Source organism: Apiospora marii (genome assembly GCF_038362585.1).
Source record: "Apiospora marii strain CBS 49790 chromosome Unknown utg000001l_segment0_segment0, whole genome shotgun sequence".
Lineage (NCBI taxonomy): Eukaryota > Fungi > Ascomycota > Sordariomycetes > Amphisphaeriales > Apiosporaceae > Apiospora > Apiospora marii.
Window position 1 is genome coordinate 1540341 of NW_027117372.1, and position 13031 is coordinate 1553371.

Consider the following 13031-nt stretch of genomic DNA (forward strand, 5'->3'; position numbering starts at 1 on the left):
GCAGAAGCGACAGGAGCCGAATGCGGGAAACCGAGTGTTTCGAAACAGGTCGTTTTATCGTTCGCAGACTTCGCAAGTCGTGGCAACGAGAGCGTACAATACGACCGGGTTCAAAGACTTTTCTTTTTTCAAAGATAAGAGAGCAGGAACGCAGTTTTGGTTTAATTTGGGCTTTTGAAAACCGGCCAACTTCTCTTCTTTGAATAGAGCACCGAGAGAAAGGCAATAACGTCACTTATCGAGAGCGAATGGCAATGCAGTGTCCCGATCTGTGACAGAGGGTATGCGCAGAAAGTTCAGGCTGCGGCAGCGGTTCGGTTGTACGACCAGAGCCTAACGATGGTGAGGAGAGAGATTGGCGGACTGATGCGACAAGCAGGAAACCGCCTCTAAAATGCGCCAAAGTTCAAACGAATGTACTGGGCTGTTATTATGGCGATAATGACACCTTGGGGGAGTGGGAGGGAAAGGCAAGAGAGAGAGCCGGGCCCCGATTCGAATCTGGAGATGGACGGACGACTTTGAATGCGGTCCTGGAAGGCGCTGGCCCGGGGTTGGCACGTCCAATTCAAGTGGAATGGTCGTCCAAACAAGGGAACATGCGTGATGGTAGGGGGGTCAGGGTCGGCTACTACCTCACTGGCTGCTTGATGCAAAATCCGCAAGTCTCGTAAATAGTGGCGCCCCAAGTGCCCGTATTTGGATGCGCTAGGCAAGAAGCTGGACGATCTAGACTCCTAGGGCAACTCCATGCGGTTAAAATAGGACAGCAACAGGTAAGCAGTAGGGCGACCCCTAACATCCAATGCGCTCTTTTAGCAGCTACATTGTTCCATTGATTGGATCCGATGGAACCTGGGGTATATTCGCTGTGGATGAGCACTCCTGACCAGCAGCAAGACGTGTAGTCCTGTTCTTCTTATATCGCGGCCTCGGTATGGTAGGTGTGCTTTGGATCTACAGCAGGTCATCTCGGCTGGGGGACCAAGTTGTGGGAACAATAACAACAACAACAGCGTCGGTGTCTCACGCTCATCCCATCAATGCGGGAGAAACAGGTTCTAAATTAAGCAAGTACATCATTCCAGGGCATCAAGTCGTATTGTTATGGCACCGCACCCATATAAAAACCACGCGGCCAACCAGCAGCTATTTGCTGTTAGCTCGCCTGAGCCATCCGAGCCGTCTCTCTTTCCCCCAGCCGCGGTCTCCTCCTAAATAAGTCTGACAAGCTTAGCGCGGCAGCTGAGACCAGAGCGGTCTATCAGTACATTCAATCCAATTCAATTCCCTCCTACAGTCAATTCAATTGATGGACGAATGAGTCAAAAGTAGTATTCATTGCTGCATCTGGCTCTTATTGTCTGCTCGATATTGCTGTTTCTGCATATCACTGACATGCCAATTGGAAAGACATTGCTCATGACATGGGACCACTAAATACGAGCACCCTGCAAATGACCCCGTTATGACGGCCGCCTTGCATGAAGCGGGAGGCATTGCTTATCATCCCAAGTAGGGGTCGGGGGGTCATCAGAGTGACACTACTCAGTCAGGCGACCTGCCGAGATAAAATTGCACCGTTGCCATGGGCTAATCTGTAAAGGATTATTTCCAAATAATTCATTCGCTAATAAAACATCCGTAAGATGGACTTGATCGAAGAAGTATTACTTATACCATTGATCGAAAGCACGAAATAATACAAGTCAATCAAATATAATCAAACGCACAAAGACACGCAAATGTCGAATATTGGCGACCTGGAATGGTGCGCATGTCAATTTAAAGAGCACCCAGGTGGGTGGCACAGTATGGGGCTCCCCAACTTCGATAAATGGTTCTGCTTTGCCAAGGAATCATCCAGATCGGTGCGTATCTTGTTGCTGGCCCCGTTCCTTACCCCGTAATCGACACGGACGAAAGATAAAGACGTAATCCACCCAAAATGTCATTTCTCCGATGAACACTGTCGCTGAGTCGCAAGTGTCAGTAGTGGTCGGCCTAATATGTTTTACCCGCACTCTGTGTAGGCTAGGCGATCAGTCCCCGAGATCTTCTTAGGGCTGGATACACTCGGGTTTCAATGTTGAACTCTCGGCGGCATCGTGGAGCTATATATGGACCATGTGTAGCTATCGGTCATAGAGAGCGCCCGCTATGACATCCGTTGCGAACGACTCGCACATATACATGGTTATTTCTAAAGTTGAATGCGACTTGATTTTTTCAACCTCGGGCACCGTGAGGTCTGGATACCCATGAGACTGCATCAGGTTCAGAACTCGGTCACAGCTCCCTACGGAGTTAGCAAGAATCTTTCAAGATGTCATGCATCCGTCATGGGATTACTGATCGCGACATAGGCACAGACACAGCCTTGCTCTTCAGACGATGGATTGCCCCGGAATATCTGAGATGCGCTCTCTGTGGCGGGAAGCAGAGACCACCATATGTGTATATTTTACTAAAATACCGTGCAAGTGTTGACGTCGAATCCAAACATACCTCTGCACCCCGGACTAAACCACGCCCTGGAGTCTGATAAGCATTCCAAATATATTGCTGGCCACTGCTTTCAGGACAATCCATTGCATAGAAGCCGCGGCGCCGATGTCCGTTCTCGTCCACGTTGTTGCTTGTACTCCGCTTTCGGGACCACAGTCGGGAGCGCATATGTCTGACCCTCATAGTTAGGCCTAGTCAAGCATGATACAGAGGAGGAGGAGAAGGAAGAGGAAGAGTAGGATGATATTAGCATATTGCTGCAGGGCCGCGTCTCCCCCAAGCGTGGAAGGAATAATACACTGTTCCTGTGACTTGTGTCAAAACGCTCGTTTGTCAGCACCTGCAGGAAGTCAGAGTTCGATAACATCATCGGCCAGGTCGGAAAAAAAGTCAAGACGGACCAGAGGCCAAGTGGCAGAGAGAGAGAGGGAGGGAGAGAGGGAAAATCATGATCTTGTCTGCCTGTTACACTCCATGGTAGAGCGTTTGATTGTTATATATTTGCCTCGAGCATCACAGCCCGACACGAACAGAAAGCAAGCCATCAAATCTACTAATCCAACAATGGCGCCACTCTCATCTACGAAGGTCGGTCGGCTATGCAGACGCGACGGCGGTAATCCAGAATCCAGAATGCCGCCGTCTAAACCAGTAACCAGTCAGTCTAACGCCAGGTTCGGAGGAAAACAATATCCTACACGGGAAACTCAAAAAGGCCATCCTTTGGAAAAAATCGCGAGTTACTCGGGCCCTCCCATTAGCGCGTGACCATGCTTCAGAGTTATTTCTGCACTCTCCCATTGGATCTAAGACATCGCTCGAGAGTATCGGCGGGAGGGGAAAGTGAAGCGATCCCTGCCCTCCAAAGCATAATGACGGGCGGAGGGAGAAACGAGAGAGAGAGAGAGTTGCTGGACGAGGAGCAGGAAACAACTTTAGTGATATTTGATATTAAAGAAAAACCTTGAGAGCCTGCCTACCTTCCACGATCATAATAATAGAAGTACTAATGGCCGTGAACCTCTCTCTTCCTACTTTGCGCAATGATTCTATTTCTCTTCTGTCCTATTATCTTCTTCTTCTGTATTGTTATGTAATCTTACTAATATCCCGCTCTTCTCACTAATCGTCGTCGGACTGAAGCCCAGCATCGCCAGCACGGCCAGGAGGCGTCGTCCGCCGCCGCCCCCAGACCCCAACAAACTTCTTCCGCGACGGACTCGGGGGAGGAGCCACGCCGCGCACGCAGGGGAGGGACATAGAGAGAGCGCGCGACAGCAGGCCCCCAAAAAGCAATCATGGCCATACAAGCGGACCTGGGACCGCCTGTATTACCACCGCTGCCCTTGCAGCCACCACTCAAGCCGCCGTCGTTGGCCGTTCGTAGTAGTCGAAGCACCGACGTCAACAGCAATAATAATAGTAATAACGGTAGCAGAAGCTTGCCACAGTCGCAGCAATCGCGACAACAACAGGAACAACAACAACAACAACATCAGCAGCAGCAATTTAATCATCGTAATAATCACCATCGTCAACATGTTTATCAACAGCGACACCCGGCCGTCTACAGCCCGTATCCCTCCATTGTCTCCTCCTTCAACCGTCAACAACGTGCCATAGCGGCCTCCACGCGACAGGGCAGAACCCCTATTATACCACCAGCTTCCACGCCCCCAGGAACAGGAGCATCCACGACACTGGTAAACACATCGCCCCGCAAAGACGCACCGCTACCGCGCACACCGGGCTCGACAACGCCAACCAAGACCTCGCGGCACCCGAAGCAGCAGCAGCAGTCCGCTCGAGCGGAAGTTACCACTCCTAATACTCCTCCTCTGCAGCAGACACCGCAGAAAGCGAAAGCAGTAGTAGTAGTACGGCCGCCCCCGCCGGCGCACCGTCGGATCCGGTACCACCAGCACCACGCGAGCCGCGCCTCGGCCCGCAGCGAGCTGACGTCGCTGACGTCGGGCCCGCTCAACAACAGCCTGCTGCAGATGACGTCCCAGACGCCGATGCTGACGTGGCCGCAAAAGTGCGTGCTGGCCATGTCCAAGGCGCGGTACCTGGCCACGGAGCCCAGCGTCGCCCGCCAGGTCTTCCGCTCCTACTACGACGGCCACGGCCGTGACGACGCCGCCGACGACTGGAGGGGGGACAACGAGATGGCGGCGGCGGTCCCGAGCGGCCTGCCGTCTCCGCCGCCCGAGCAGGACGACTACGACTTTGAATTCGGCGCCCGTCGCGACGGAGGAGACGGCAATGCCGCGGTGGAACACCACTACCACCACAACCAACTAGGCATCGGAGGGGCCGACGCCGGAGAAGTAAGCAGCCTAAGCAGCGAAGAGTTCTCTCCCAACATGACGGACCTGCCCCCGACCGGCGGTGAAGTCTCCCCCTTTTCGCCCTCGAGCAACCCCTCGCCCAAACCTCTTGTGCCTCCCGAACCTCTCCACCAACGGAAACCGCACCAAAGAAACCCGTCAGTGCCTCGCGCCCCGCCCACGAGCACCCTAGTCTCCCACCTGACCGTTGGGGCCGCCGTCTTCCGCATCGACGTGCGGAGCCAACGCCCCACCATCCTTCTGCTCAAGAGTCGCGCCGCCGCCAACGCCGCCGCCGCGCCGGCCACCATCGGCCCCGCGTCCGGCCCTCCCTCGCCGTACCAGCCGCATCACCCGCCCCATCACTACAACCGCCCCGAATACAACCACCATGCCGCCGACGGCGAGGCCGCGTCGTTGCTGGCGCCTCCGCCCCCGACCTGGGAGCTGCCGAGCGGCCGCGTCGAGGACAGTGACTACTGCATCTCAGACGCCATTGCCCGCTGCGTCAAGCGTCAAACCTCCCTCAACGTCGTCCGTATCTCGAGCATGCTGCGTGAGACCACGGCAACAACGACGACCAACAACGCCGCCGCCGCCGCCGCGAGCCGCCGCGATCGTCAGAATGTGGACTACGATCCCCTTAGGGCCTTGCCCAGAGGGGCCGCGTTCACCTCAGCGGAGGGAGAGCTGGCAGGCGGTAGTGTGCGCTTCTTGGACGAGGAGGGGTGGCCGGACCTCACGTCGCCGCAGGAGGAGAAGATGCAGTTGCAACTAAACTGGACCGTGTTGGTAGCCAATGTTGACGATGTGGTCCTTCAGGGGGTGGAGCACGAGGAGTTTGTATGGGCCAACTGGAATGTGCTCGACATGTTGAATCTCACAAGCGCCACACGCGAAGTGGCAAAGGAAGCCCTGGAATGGGCGGGGAGATGTTCATTCTAGCCGGCCGAGCTGGAATTATCCACCGTCGACCGGCGAGCCCCTGCGAGAATAAACCGGCCAAGTCTCTGCAAGAAATCAGCAGTTTTACCGAATATTATTCCAATATTATTCGTTTATTCCACTGCTATAATCTAGAGTAAGTGGAATAATCAAGCCATGTGCTGTCAATGGAGAAAGGACGGTTTATTCCTGCGGCCGCTTGCCGGACAATAACTGTTCGGCCTTGTCTCGCGCATGAAGGAAACGGACCGAGTATTTTCAGGCACAAACTATATATCGAGTAATGTATATAGTCAATTACCAGAGTGTTATGTGCGTTAAGTCAAGGTATATAGATAGTGGGGAAATATCGGATAATCAGTTGTACATCACCACATCATATGTCCGTCAGTCGTCGTCATCACTCTTCGTTGGTGTGTAAACTGTAGATCGATTATTGACTTGGCGCTGTTGCACCACTGTCTACATGTGAACTGCTCTCATCGTGAACTTCCTTCAACGTCTCATAAAAGGAAAGCCCTATCCATCCCGCGGGGGAATCGTAATTCGTGACGAAAAGCAGTCGCATAATTGCTCCGCCGAAAAGGCAGAAAATGCCATTAAGCCCGTGAAGGCAGTGAGAATTTTTTTTCTGTTGTTGCTCATATTCCTACACAGCCGTTTACACGGCCAGAAAGCTAACGACTGGAACCAGATGCGTTTTGGGGGTATGAGAGAAAATAAGAAGGGAAAAACATGAAATTGGTTTCTTGTGGCCGTCGTCGATGACTCGAGTTGCTTCGTCTTACGTAAGGGTGGACAAATGATATATCGGAATCGGTTCTTGTGGGATTGAATCAGAGTCCTGCCTCACTGAAACTGCTGTTCTGTGACGTCTGTTCCGATGAGAAAGAGGCGGAGGATGCGCCGGAGCGCGTGGACTTCCGACGCCGACGTGGGGCGGCGGTCGACAGAGCTGGTAAAGTAGCACCCGGGACAGGATCCTAACGTGCCTTCGGGGTTTGGAACAGCTCGGGGAAGTGCTCTTTCGCATATTGCTCGCACGCCTTTGCTGGCTTGCCGACTTTCTGACCAATGCTCTTCCACTTGTTGTTCTCATACTCCTTGATCGCGGTAAGAAGTGCATGGCTCTGCCAACCTTCATTAGCATGTTCGGCCCGACTCTTGGTTGGCTGACAACGAACCTCGTCTTCGGCAAACTCAGCGTAGTGCATATCCTTATACCAGTGCTTCTTTACACTGCCTTCGGTTCTGGTCGGGAAAGTCTATCAAGGTGCGATTAGATTTCGAAGAGTTTCAAGAAGGTGTTTTAGTACTGGGCCGTGGCGAACTGACCTTGGCAATTTCAGCCCAGCTGGCTCCCTGATCTCTCATCTGCTTCAGACGCTGTTCCTCCGCTGGGGTCCAGGGCGTATTCGTTCGGCTCTTCTTGGCCGGAGGCGGGGCGGGAGTTGAGTTAGCTTCTTCGGCAGCGGCAGCCGAAGCGGCAGCAGCTGCAGCGGCGGCGGCAGTGGAAGCAGGGGTGGCTTGCGGAGGCACAACAGCTGGCAGAGGAACCGGGGCAGCGGTTGTCACAACCGCAGCGGGGGCAGAAGCTGGAACTGTAGCGGGCGTCTGCGCGGGAGAGGGCACAGCCGGGTGCTGTTGCGGTTGAGGGTGCTGAACCGCCTGCTGCTGCTGCTGCTGCTGTTGCTGCTGCTGCTGCTGCTGTTGAGGCTGTTGCACCTGGTGTGGGGGCTGGTGCTGCTGCAACTGCGGATGCAACTGAGAATGGGGCGGCTGAGGGGTGTGCTGCTGCGGGTGGTGCTGTTGGGGCGCCGGCCGTTTACGTCCACGCTGCTGAGGCGGCTGCGCTGGCGCCGGCGTGGGTGTCGGTTGCTGCTGCTGGGGGGGAGCAGCGGCTTGGGGGATCGTCATGGGCGGCTGCACGGGCGTTGTATGGTGCTGCTGAGGCTGCTGGGGATGTTGGTGCTGCGGGTGCTGCGGGTGCTGGGCATGCTGCACGTGCGACGGATGCTGCTGGTGTTGCTGGTGCTGGAGCGGCTGAGGGTGCTGCTGAGGGTGCTGGCCATGGTGAGGTTGCTGGTGTTGCGGATGGTGCTGCTGTTGCGTAGCTGCATTCGCTTGTTGAGCATACCCGGTGAAGTCAGGCCGACGGTTCATATCGGCCTGCTGGTAGGGATGCGACGAACTATACCGAGGACGCATTGTTAGTCAAATCCCTCCAGCTCCGTCTTCGTGTTGCATGAGACGACGACGGCCGCAGCGCAGGAAGAAAGTCGACATAGCGGCTGCACATGCTATCGCTTGTTTTGGTGGCGTCGTTGCTCTACTTGAGCAACCTGGGCAGCATAGGGGTCTGAAAACCCCGTATTGCGGCGCGGCTGCCCGAGGCAAACAACGAACAAGCGCCGCGGTGCTGGCGGCAACGGCACAAGCAGCACTCCCAGACGTGCGGTAGCTATATGGGACATAACGCCCAGGGGCAAGCTTCACGCCGGTGAAGGGTAGTGACAACGTCCATCGTGTGCGACATCAACAACGAAGGTATACATCAGGTACAACTATCCACCCTGTCTTGGCCTCTCTGCGTATACCCTCAGGTCGGGGCTCAATGGGTAGGTACGTGTACCAGAGCGGTCATGATTGGGGGTATTCGAGTGGGAGAGCAGCCACTAGGTTGCCTTCCACCAAGTGGAGTTGGGAGAGCGAGCCAGGAAGAGGTCACATAAGAGGTGGAAATGCTTAATACAATACAGTAGGATGGGATGGGATGGACAAGCAGGTAAAGTCAAGTAAGTGACTTGTACATAGAGAATTGGGTACTTACTGCATGTCATTCGCATTTTGGGCGGAGCCGTGGTAAAGGTACTCCGGCACAGGGCCGACCTGCCACTGCTGCATGATCTGTGAGGGGACTAGCGTGTCAGCTTTTGGGTGTCAAAGTAGCGGTACAGCCTGTAGTGAATTTTTTTCCCCGGTCGCGGCACGACGCGCGCGATGAAACAAGAGCTGTACACGAAGCTGAACAAAAAGCGCGGAAACGAAGCTCTCTGAGGTACAGGAAGAACAGAGGAAGAGGAAAAGGGAGCAATTTGAAAAGTGAGATGAGATGGCTTGCTCGTCAAAGACCAACTTGACCAGCAGCAGCGTGGGAGAACTGACGCGGGATGATGGGTGGATGGCTGGGGGAGATCCAAGCCAACTGCCAACTGGCGTGCGTGGTGGCAAAGTACGAATGAATACGAAATGGAAGGCGGGTGGGAGTTGGAGTGGTGGTGGTGGTGTGTGGGAGGGATGGGTGAAAACTTGCGACGCGGTAAAAGATGGGGTGCAAGGAAGACAGGTATGTAGCTAGCTACCTGGAAGATTCTAGGTAGGTGACTTTGGGGGGCTGTACCCAAGCAAGATTTTGCAGCAAACTAGCTGGACTGGGCGAGGGCAATGATAGTAACGATACGCAATAAGGCCCAGCTTGACCCGGTATCACCACAATGCGAATGCGGTTTGACCCAAGTCCCCGTCGCGCATCGCATGCGCGTCGGTGTGATGCTGCTTGATGCAGCAGAAAGCGACAGGTACGTCTCCAAGATAGCAAGGTGGGTGCAATATCGAAGGGGGAGGGATTGGAAAGAATGGATGGATGGATGGAGCTGAGGCAAAGTACTGTAGCAACTGTAGCAAGTGACTTACGGGCGATGTAGCTTCGACTTTGCCAAACGCGACCCGACCAAGTTGCATGAATCAGCCGTCAATGGGCGACTTGAAACTTGAATGCAGCGATTCTACTCGCAATCTGTTTGCGCGCGCGCGGGTCGGATGGACAAGCAATCTGCTGCGCAGGGTGACAAGCGCGGAAACAAAACAAGACGACGGCAAGAGGAAAACGAGTCGAGACGCGATCGGGCTTCTTGCGAGTCTGTCGTGTTGCGTGCTGGCAGTCTGAGTTCCCAGGCTGCGACTCGGAGGAAGTGTATGTCAAAAAGTCTGAACCGCCAGCAGGGTACTGACTGGATGTATTGTGTGCGGGTTCGTAGATCAATCAAATTCTAAAAAATCGAATTGAGCATGTGGAGATGAAATAGGAAGAGTATGCGGTCGGGTTTAGAGTAAGTAGGCAGGTAGGTGATGTACTGATACTCTGGGGAGCCAGGTACGTGGAAAAGCTAGAGGGATTGATCGGAAGTATCTCTCAGTCCGGTCTCCTCTTTGGCACTTCCTGGGTAGTAGGTACTCTCGAGTGGGAAGGGGAGAATCAGGACGAGGGTCAAGGGAAGAGGGAGGGTTATGCAGACGATGTACGATGGAAGTAGAGACGTGGAACCTAGCAAGTAGTCCTTTCCCTGAAAAAGATGGGGTGGGAAGTATTGACCACTACTTTTAGGTCTGGGTACGCGACGAGGGAAACAGGAGGAGACTGAGGAACATTGACGGGCCTAGGTCAAGGAAAGAAGGAAAAACATCGGGTGCGAGGGGAAAAACTGGTAGCGCAAGGCTGAGACAGGCAACGAAAAGGCGTGAGCGACGGCAAATTACTTATCAACACACCAGAGGGAAAAAATAAAAGTGGTGGCAGGCGGTTGTTTCGTAATCACCCGGCCCGAACTACTCACCTAGCGTATCGCGAGATTGTGGTTGGATGGATGGGGTGTTTCCTGGTCGGTCGGGTCAGAGTCGGGGTTGTTGGGTGGTGCGTGTGTGGCCCGAAGTGGGCAACCACTTACAGTTCGCTTGCGATGGGCTGCCCTGGCCAGAAGTGACATCAAATAGACACCGGAATAACCAGGCTAATCGCCCATACTTGAAGCACTCGAATGGAATAACATTAGTATATAGTATTCAATTACGCGAGTGTAATAATCACCCGGTTATTCGAATACTTAGGTATATATATTATTGTATCAATTGCCAGCTGTTGGGGGAAGCCTGGCTGTTTGGTTAGTACGGTCCAGTGTCTTGATGATGTCCCTACTGCCCTGGCCATCGAATTGAATGAACTCTAAAATAGAAGACTCCAAGAGAGAGTATCAAGGGAGAGAAGAATTGCGCTGGAATTATCACCGCTATCTCGCCCAGGGCGCAATCTGTACTATTATACGCAGGGGGGATATTACACTTTTTCATGGTAAAAAGGGGTGCCCGAATAAGTCCAGTGGAATGAATGGGTGATAAGATGCCTACCCCATCGACGAAACGGGCGCTCACGAAACTATGTAAGTCGAAGTTGGCGTTGGTCCAGGGTCAAGGAAGATGGCTCAAAAGACAGTGGTGGCCCCGTACGCGAGCAGCACAACGTAGCTGTTGGCCCCCCGTGTTGGTTCTGGTATAAACGGACGAGCCACGGCATGCAGTACTCTGGGCTTTGGGGCTGTTGGTTGTTGGTCCCGATTGAGATTGGGATTGGGATTGCCCAGATTTGGGACCTTGGGTTTGCTTGGCTGATAAGTCGCGAGAGGTACAGTAGTGAACGCACAGAAATCCAAGCGAATTGACGTGGCGGAGGAGCAGGCGCCTGTCAGAATCAGCAAGCTTCCAACGAACCACGCTCATTCGCGGCGACGTCAGGAGTTTGTTTCTCGTGCCATCCACCTGCCAGCCTTCTCCTTCCGCTGACGAGTCGCGGCGCGAGAAAGAAAGTGCCAGACGGCCCAGTCAGTGCGCATGTACCGCCTTCTGTGGCGTGCAAGCAAGCTCTGCTTCAGCCTACATACCCATTCTGGCCAGTGATTCGCAAAGAGAAAGGAGACGGAGGGGCGGCGGACGGCGGACGGCGGGATAACATGTCAGCTTTGGGAGGGTGGTGAATTGAATTCAACCCTCGGAGGCAGTCTAGCCCACCATCGCCTTTATCTTCATTGCGCAGCAGGGCACAGTCAAGGCGGTTGTAGAACGCACTATGCAGCGAAGCGGTCGAAGGAACCTGCATGCAACAGTGTTTAGGTACTTGGTAGACAGGGGCCTACTATCGCCAGTTCCAGGCCGACCAAGCACCAAAGTGCATGTCGTGGCTTGCTGTATCGCCGGCAAGCAGGGGAAGGTGATTGAGGTCCTGGAAGCGGTATAACTGTTGTCGTCTTGGTTGAATGACATTCTCGTCGTAAAATCAAGTCCACCGAGGCTGAATGCAATGCATCACACCTTGGGATAGAACCGGGTACGTCGCGCCAAAGTACATATACTCTGGTACTGCAGGACTGTAGGTTCGGTAGGTGGTAGCTTGTCGGGTCTTGGCATTGATCGTGGGCCCTGAAGCTGTCACGTTACAGATCAGTCTGTACAGTACATGCTTCGGCTAGTGTGCTTGCTCGGCTTGGGAAGGTTCACTCCGCTGTCTAGGTTAACGAAAAGTTCTTGGTCCATGTGTGTGTGTGAGTGTGTGTGTCTTCACGCCGCCGCCAGGCACACTTTGCTCTAATTGCCTCGGGCGGCCAAGCTCGTCTTCAGTACCAATGCGTGCTCATTAGCGGAGCGGCACGAAACAAAACCTCCAGTCCAACCGTCAAACAAAAGATGGATGGACGCCGGGGACGGATTGGCTGAAGGGTGGCAGGCGTCTTGACCAACCTGGTCCGTGTGTTCTTTCATCCCTGTCCCGGCTACTTGAGGGAAACACCGGGCTCGAGGCATAAGATCTGCACTATGGGATAGGTGGTAGGCATTACATGTAATGAATCAGCACAAGAGCCATGGGGTGTGCTGTTGGTTTGTACTGTACAAACGCAGCACCAATTGGGGGATTAGCTCGGGTCCCTACCTTGCTTATGCGGGGAAGATGAATATACCATGGTAAGGCAGGGTTTATAGGATAAGGTGTATGGTATACATACTGGAGACTGGAGATGAATCGATACGAGTGGGGAGGCATCTCCTTCATCGTCATTCGTTCTTTTACCCGCGAAGCTCTTGGTGCTTGGGAACGTTCGCTGGCCACGACACCCGTGCATACTACTAGATACATAAAGTAGTGACTGAGCCGGATGTGGGTTAGGCCATCTCGCCTACGTGCGGCCTGCCCTGCGTAACGGCCAACACTGCAGCGCACATAGTTGCTCAATTGCTGCCATTGTGCGCCGTGTCGATTGACGCCCGTGGGGATGGGCTCACACACAGGTTAGGTTCGCGAACGGCGAGCATCACCAGTGCAATTAAATCCCAGGCGCTGAGCGGCCAGGCAAGCGAGTTGTGACGAGATAAGGGCAGGTGCGTACGGCGACCGGACAGATCATATCAGGTATACATAGAGTAAAG

At 54.1% G+C, this 13031-nt stretch overlaps 2 protein-coding genes across 2 annotated transcripts; one reads left to right on the top strand and one right to left on the bottom strand.

Moving 5' to 3' along the window:
* Window positions 1–3806: 3806 nt before the first annotated feature.
* On the top strand, window positions 3807–6067 carry PG985_000521 (uncharacterized protein; the record flags this gene model as incomplete). The annotated part of the gene is made up of 2 exons (XM_066820290.1): window positions 3807–5677; window positions 6046–6067. 2 exons carry the CDS (start codon window positions 3807–3809, stop codon window positions 6065–6067), a joined length of 1893 nt encoding a protein of 630 aa, XP_066691169.1.
* Window positions 6068–6752: 685 nt separating this feature from the next.
* Window positions 6753–9604, bottom strand: PG985_000522 (MYB DNA-binding domain-containing protein). The gene is made up of 5 exons (XM_066820291.1): window positions 9477–9604; window positions 8614–8690; window positions 7119–7974; window positions 6968–7048; window positions 6753–6913 (listed from the first exon to the last, which is right to left on the bottom strand). The coding sequence occupies exons 1-5, from the start codon at window positions 9522–9524 to the stop codon at window positions 6767–6769; spliced, it is 1209 nt and encodes a 402-aa protein (XP_066691170.1). The 5' UTR covers window positions 9525–9604; the 3' UTR covers window positions 6753–6766.
* Between the last annotated feature and the right edge of the window lie 3427 nt (window positions 9605–13031).

Bases quoted from the DNA above. Each gene is read 5' to 3' on its own strand.
- PG985_000522 (XM_066820291.1), bottom strand. From the start codon at position 9,524: ATGCAACTTGGTCGGGTCGCGTTTGGCAAAGTCGAAGCTACATCGCCC. The intron at 7,975-8,613 runs GTAAGTACCCAA...TCCTCGGTATAG, and splicing joins CAAAATGCGAATGACATGCA to TTCGTCGCATCCCTACCAGC. The intron at 6,914-6,967 runs GTTCGTTGTCAG...GAAGGTTGGCAG, and splicing joins CTGAGTTTGCCGAAGACGAG to AGCCATGCACTTCTTACCGC.